Genomic DNA, 7786 nt, shown 5'->3' on the forward strand with positions numbered 1-7786 from the left:
GCCTCCCCTCTCCCTGCAAGCTTACCAGGCCAGGTAATGCCACTTGGCAAAGAAGTGCTGAGTGAAGTAGCTACAGAAGCTGCCACCATCTCCATTGCTGCAGAATGTGTGGAGGCCCTAAAGTACACAATATAGGGTCCCAGTGGCATTCTGGGATTAAAAGAAAGATGGCAGCTGCAGCCTCTTCACTCACCACTTCTCTTCAGAGCATGAATGTATTTTCAACATATAAATATACAAAACCCACAAATGACATATTACATTTCAGTATTCACTGAATTTATAATTTAGTTCTGATTCATTGTACATTAAAATCGTAATTTAATGTTTTATACGTGTGTGTGTGTTGGACCCAGGGGGCTGATGCCAGGCCTGCATGGGAGTGACTAATTTATACATCCGAAATAATCATATGATGTAACCCTGTTGGGACTGTGTCTCTTTGGGTTTCAGGTGGAGGATTGCTTTTTTAATGCTGTCCCTCTCAAGGGAATCCTTGCATGTAAAAAGTCAAGCATGAGGGACCAGCCTAATTTAGAATTTTTGTACAGATCTATGTGTTTCCTCCTGTGGGAAAAACAGCCTTTTCAAGGGGGGGAGGGGGGAGAGTCTCATTGGCTCGGAGTGGAAGGTTACCACTAGATAGGCTTGCAACATCATATGGATGACGGGGAATTAATCAGGACACAAAGCTATAACATTGCAGATTATATAGTTGTATGGATGGGTCCCTGATCGTCAATGGTGGATTGGCCAGGAAGGCTACTTGTGGAGAAGCCCACCCTAAGGCTTATGTGACACCTTGTGGTAAACTTGTGGTGTTGTAGATGAGCCTTAACCCTCTGTTCCTCTCTTCTCTATTTGCAGCAAATGTGACCCTGGATCTGGACACAGCAGGCCCCTACCTCATTCTTTCTGATGATGGGAAAAGTGTGCGGTTGGGAGACACACGCCAGAAACGTGCTAACTCTCGAGACCGATTTAATGTGTATCCTTGTGTGCTAGGCTGCGAAGGGTTTACCTCAGGGAAGCACTCCTGGGTGGTTGAGGTGGTGGAAGAGGGATGTTGGGCTGTAGGTGTTGCCAGAGAGTCTGTGAAAAGGAAGGAGAAACTCAACTTCCGGCCTGAAAAGGGGGTCTGGGCTTTGGAGCATTTCGGGGCCAACCATTACAGAGCTCTGACCTCCCCTCCGACCCCCCTGCCCCAAAGAAAGGCCTACAGAAGAGTCCAGGTGTTTTTGGACTATGAAGAGGGCCAGGTGGCATTTTTTGATGCAGAGAATGAAGACTGGATCTTTACCTTCCCATCAAACCACTTTGCAGGGGAAAGAGTTCATCCGTGGTTGTGGGTGGGGCTCAGATCCCAGCTCAGACTTTATCCCTAGGCTTACGCATACTTTAAAACAAACAAAAAACAGGAGTAACTGCAATTGATGTCTGTACTGCAGTTTGGTCCGAGTACTGCAAGTGGAGAATAAGTATGAGGCTGTCCTATATTCCCTTCTTTCTCCACACACACCCTTCCCATGAAGTGTATTGCAAACCTATATTTTTCCAGCCATCAATGACTGTGGTGAGAGACTCTATCTCTGGTTTCAATATGAACACAGCTTGCGTTTCAAGTACCTAAAATCCACACCGAGATCCGTAGGCTATCTGAAAAGCTACATAATTTTTGAAGTTTCTGTTGTGAATTGTACTGGATAACCTGTCCATACATGGTGAGGTGAGGGAAATTATACTATTCATTTCCCACACACTCTTAGCTGTTTGGAATACTTAGCTGTGCAAGCTTGGCTGGGAAGAAGTGACTTAGCATTCTTGCCCTGATATTTCAATGCAGCCCCAATCCAAGAGCATAAAACTACAGCAGATCCTCCTGCTGTTAAAAATACTGCAGATCAGATACAAGATTTGGGCAGAACAAATAGGAAAGGGGCAGCACCATGTTCTATCTGATAGAAAAATGACTAGATGTAGTATACTGAGCCATGAGGGTGAACTCACTAAAGTCTTAACAGTGGACTCATTACTGTTGGCTCCTTCAGCCTCTCGTGTTGTGAGATTCAGGGGAACAGCTTAAACCTCAGCTATCATATAGTGATGGTAACATAGCACGGACCTTTTAAGAGATGTTCTGCTTGATTAGATGTGGCAGGCCAGAGGGATTTGTAGGATTCTTTAAAACTCAGGATTAGGGTAAAAAAGGTAAAGGTGTCCCCACACTTGTAGTGCGAGTCGTTTCCGACTCTTAGGGTGATGTCTTGCGATGTTTACTAGGCAGACCGTATATATGGGTTGGGATTGCCAGTTCCTTCCCCGGCTTTTCTTTACCCCGCAGCATATGGCGGGTACTCATTTTACCAACCACGGATGGATGGAAGGCTGAGTGGACCTCGACCCCTTTTACCTGAGATTTGACTTCCTCCTTCCGTTGGAATCGAACTCCGGCCGTAAGCAGAGCTTCGGCTCCATTACTGCCGCTTACCACTTTGCGCCATGGAGAGGATTAGGGAGGGAGAATGAAAGCAGAGAGGGCCATGGGGGTTTCTAAAACCAAATCTTTACCATAAGTGCTGTTAATGTGAAAAACAATTCCGAACTAAAAATAAATGATTGTAAAATATTCATATCAGTGGTGTGCATGTGGCTGCACTGCAGGCCTTAAGAGAAAAGTGTGGGTTAGTCCTATTTTTCCATTTGCCCCTAAGGTTTTTTTTATTAGGGGAGTGGCTCATTCCAGTGTTGCAAGTAGGGTGGCAAATTTACCAGGAGCAAGCTCCGTGAATTTTCTTGGCCTCCCCAGAGTTTCACTTAACGTCTATTTGCAAGGAAGCACAAAACTTGCTTTACTCAAGAGGTGAGTCTAGAGTCAAAAGGACTTACTCCTAAATCAATGCAAATGAGATTCCAATCCCATGTCCCATTTCAGACTTATTTTTGGTGCCATTTAATTTTGTGTGCAATTGCAGATTGGTCCTCAGGTGTGCAGTTTACAAAACAAAGCCACTGTGAGCTGAATTGTATTATAGTAGTTAAACACACGGTTGCATCCAGTGTTTATAATTCTTAGAGGAGACCCATTGAAATTAAGGCACTTGCCTAGCTTAGGTACATTTATTTTTAGTGGGTTTATTCTGACTGGTACTTAGCTGGATACAACCTAAAAATTCTGAGCTCAAAGCCCCTTGTTTGGTGCAGGTGGGAACTCAGTGGGAGTCCTTCAGCAAGCTGCTATCCCTCAGCCCTTCTAAAATAGAGCTACGGGGTAAGAATTACTGAGAGAGAGTGTGTATAAAAGCACCTTCACCGGTCGAAAAAAGTGCCATATAAATATGAACTGCTAGCAGGGATGGTCCGAGGGCATACTTTGTTCCAGGCCTTGGGTCTGCCCCTCCCCCCCTTTTTAAAAAAATTGCTTCTAGGGCAGCTGGGTGCTGTGTAAAGCACAGTGCTCATGAGGCCTCTAGCTAATCACCATTTAAAGTTTGCTCAGAGACATCTATACATATTCATCAGCACTTGCAAATTTGAAGTCATGGGCCTTTGCCCAGTGTCCTTTAAGTACCTAGCAACACCCCTGACTGCTAGAAGGTTAGTTTCCCTTCTGACCACATCACACCCCTCTTTATTTTTGTGCTGCTTTTTAGGTGCACAACCTCCTAAGGGATTTACAAAGTGTTGAGCCTCCTTCATATGAATAACAAGCTTATTCTCAGAGTGTGGATTCTTATTCTGTCAAACTGACATCATGCACACAAAAAGAGGGAGATAGCAGGCACAAGGAAGCCTTGATTCTTGATTCCAAATCATGTTTTAAATCCCCCACAAAGTAACTGCATGTCATGCTTTTGTCTGCTCTGTTGGACCAGTGTACAGACATAGTTTGTCATTTTGTTGTTGTTATGTGCCTTCAACTCAATTACGACTTATGGTGCCCCTATGAATCGGTGACCTCTAATAGCATCTGTTGTAAACCGCCCTGTTCAGATCTTGTAAGTTCAGGTCTGTGGCTTCCTTTATGGAATCAATCCATCTCGTGTTTGGTCTTCCTCTTTTTTCACTCCCTTCTGCTTTTCCCATCATTATTGTCTTTTCTACTGAATCATGTCTTCTCATTATGTGTCCAAAGTATGATAACCTCAGTTTCATCATTTTAGCTTCTAGTGATAGTTCTGGTTTAATATGTTCTAACACCCAATTATTTGTCTTTTTTGCAGTCCATGGTATCCACAAAGCTCTCCTCCAACACCACATTTCAAATGAGTTGATTTTTCTCTTATCTGCTTTTTTCACTGTCCAACTTTCACATCCATGCATAGAGATTGGGGATACCATGGTCTGAATGATCCTGACTTTAATGTTCAGTGATACATCTTTACATTTGAGGACCTTTTCTAGTTCTCTCACAGCTGCCATCCCCAGTCCTAGCCGTCTTCTGATTTCTTGACTATGGTCTCCATTTTGGTTAATGACTGTGCCGAGGTATTGATAATCCTTGACACGTTCAATGTCCTCATTGTCAACTTTAAAATTACATAAATCTCCTGTTATTACTTTAGTCTTTTTGACGTTCAGCTGTAGTCCTGCTTTTGCGCTTTCCTTTTTAACGTTCATCAGCCTTCATTTCAAATCATTACTGGTTTCTGCTAAGAGTATGGTATCATCTGCATATCTTAAATTATTGATATTTCTCCCTCCAATTTTCACACCTCCATCTTGGTCCAATCCCGCTTTCCGTATATTTTCTGCGTATAGATTAAACAAATAGGGTGATAAAATACACCCCTGTCTCACTCCCTTTCCTACGGGGAACCAATCAGCCTCTCCATATTCTTTCCTTACAGTAGCCTCTTGCCCAGAGTATAGGTTGCACAGTTTGTCATTTTAGGGACTTGTAAATAGCTTCCAAACATGTAATCATGGTGGTCTTTGTTATGTTCAAAAATGTGGGCTTTATACTCAAGTGAGTGTCTCAAATGTGCTGTGCTATGCAAATATTGTATTGGTTTAGCACTGGTTTAACTGTCATATCAATACCAACACAGTTTTAGATAGAAGAAAATTCAGTTGTAGAATGACACAAATCCATATTGGGGGAACCACCAAAACAACTCAGGATGACAAAAATGCATCCAACTAAATAAGTTATCTCTTCCTTGAAATATCGCTGGATGGTTAAATGAAGCTCCAGACTCCCATTTTTGGGATTATATTAATAAGCAGATCGCCTTTGCTGATTTAGTTTTTCAGTGTCAGGCTTCTTCTAACATGCATTGGGGTCAGAGCAGTCGGGAGTCTGGCATTGAGGTAATTCTGGGTAGGGGACGTTACAGTGGTGAGAGGTTGATTAGCTATCGCAAGGGAAGGGATATAAGACATCTTTGTGCTTGCTTCCCTCCTGATCCCCTTCCCAACCCATGGGACACTGGCAGTCATGCAGGGAACTCCCTGGACTTTACTGTTCTGCTGATGAATGCAAGGTCAGTGGCTAATAGAACCACTTTAATCCAGGATTTAATCCTGGATGAGTGTGCTGACATTGTGTGCATTACTGAAACCTGGCTAAATGACCAGGGCGGAGTGGGACTTTCCCAGCTCTGCCCCCCAGGTTTTGTCGCATTCCAGCAGCCCAGATCCAGGGGACGGGGAGGTGGGGTTGCAATTGTCTGTAGGGAATCTATCTCCCCTGTCAGATATCCTGTCCCTAACTCCTCTGACTTTGTGTGTGCCTGGTGTTGGCTCAGGGTGACAGAGTTGGGACTCTGTTGGTGTACCGTCCACCCTGCTGTGCAACAGTCTCCCTTCCTGAGCTGGTGGAGCTGGTCTTGGCGTTGGTGTCACGGTTTCACAAGCTGATAGTCCTGGGTGATTTCAACATACATGCTGAGGTTAATCTCATAGGTCCAGCTCAGGACTTCTTGGCTGCCATGACAACCATGGGGCTGTCCTTAATATCTTCTGGACCAACTTATGTGGCAGGACACACGCTCAACCTTGTGTTCTGTTCGGGATAGGAAGCCGGTGATCTGAGGGTGGAGGGGTTCTCAGTGACTCCATTGTCATGGTGAGATCACCACCTGATTAGGTTTAGGTTTACACTTTGTGCCCCGGATAACCCCCGCAGGAGTGATGGGCTGATTAAGATGGTCCGCCCCCAGAGACTTATGGATCCTGATGGTTTCCTGAGCGCTCTAGGGGATGTTCCCAGCATGGCTGGCGCTACTGCCGAAGCCCTGGTGAACCTCTGGAATACAGAGGTGACCCAGGCAGTGGACACCATTGCTCCAAAGCGCCCTCTCCCACCAGGGAAGGCCCGTAATGTGGCACAGTGTGTAATTTGTGTGCTTAATTTAGTTTAAAGCAACACCACAGCAGCAGAATAACAGCAGATGTTGAAATACGAGTGTGGCAGCGTGTGCATGCGTTTACCAAAGAAAGCAGGCTTTTACCCTGCATCAGCATCACTGAGACTGGAGCCTTAGTAAAATAAGAAAAGCTACTTTATTTATAGAAATACATAGTAGATAGAAAAGCGAGATGGGAGAACTGGAGTGCTTGGTCTTAGAGGAGAGCATTGATATAGTGAGCATAACGGAGACCTGGTGGAATGGAGAAAACCAGTGGGATATGGTTATCCCTGGATATAAACTATATCGGAAGGACAGGGAAGGACGTATTGGTGGCGGAGTCGCTCTATACGTGAAAGAAGGCATTGAATCCAGCAAGCTCGAAACCCCAGAAGAAGCAGACTCCTCCACAGAATCGTTGTGGGTGGTGATACCGTGCCCCAGGAGGGACTTAATACTGGGAACGATCTATCGTCCCCCTGATCAAAATGCTCAGGGAGACCTTGAGATGAGATATGAAATTGAGGAAGCATCCAAACTAGGAAATGTGGTAGTAATGGGTGACTTCAACTACCCGGACATAGACTGGCTGCATATGTGTTCCAGTCATGACAAAGAAGCAAAGTTTCTAGATATTCTAAATGACTATTCCCTAGATCAGTTGGTCATGGAACCGACCAGAGGGACGGCAACCCTGGACTTAATCCTCAGTGGGGACCGGGACCTGGTGCGAGATGTAAGTGTTGTTGAACCGATTGGGAGCAGTGACCACAGTGCTATTAAATTAAACATACATGTAACTGGCCAATTGCCAAGAAAATCCAACACGGTCACATTTGACTTCAAAAGAGGAAACTTCACAAAAATGAGGGGATTGGTAAAAAGAAAGCTGAAAAACAAAGTCCAGAGGGTCACATCACTCGAAAATGCTTGGAAGTTGTTTAAAAACACTATATTAGAAGCTCAACTGGAGTGCATACCGCAGATCAGAAAAGGTACCGCCAGGGCCAAGAAGATGCCAACATGGTTAACGAGCAAAGTCAAGGAAGCTCTTAGAGGCAAAAAGTCTTCCTTCAGAAAATGGAAGTCTTGTCCGAATGAAGAAAATAAAAAAGAACACAAACTCTGGCAAAAGAAATGCAAGAAGACAATAAGGGATGCTAAAAAAGAATTTGAGGAGCACATTGCTAAGAACATAAAAACCAACAACAAAAAATTCTATAAATACATTCAAAGCAGGAGACCATCTAGGGAGACAATTGGACCCTTGGATGATAAGGGAGTCAAAGGTGTACTAAAGAACGATAAGGAGATTGCAGAGAAGCTAAATGAATTCTTTGCATCTGTCTTCACAGTGGAAGATATAGGGCAGATCCCTGAACCTGAACTAACATTTGCAGGAAGGGATCCTGAGGAACTAAGACAAATAGTGGTAA

General features: G+C 44.3%; 1 protein-coding gene across 3 annotated transcripts in view; it reads left to right on the top strand.

The window, feature by feature from the left end:
* LOC133380894 (zinc finger protein RFP-like) overlaps window positions 1–6892 on the top strand; it is a 28767-nt gene extending 21875 nt beyond the window's left edge. For all 3 annotated transcript variants that reach the window (XM_061619078.1, XM_061619079.1, XM_061619080.1), the window contains one exon: window positions 868–6892. In XM_061619078.1, coding sequence (XP_061475062.1) covers window positions 868–1385 — 518 coding nt within the window. In that variant the 3' untranslated portion in view covers window positions 1386–6892. The remainder of the gene's footprint in view (window positions 1–867) is intronic.
* The last annotated feature ends 894 nt before the right edge of the window (window positions 6893–7786 follow it).

The sequence above is a fragment of the Rhineura floridana genome, chromosome 3 (genome assembly GCF_030035675.1).
Source record: "Rhineura floridana isolate rRhiFlo1 chromosome 3, rRhiFlo1.hap2, whole genome shotgun sequence".
In the NCBI taxonomy this organism is placed as follows: domain Eukaryota; kingdom Metazoa; phylum Chordata; class Lepidosauria; order Squamata; family Rhineuridae; genus Rhineura; species Rhineura floridana.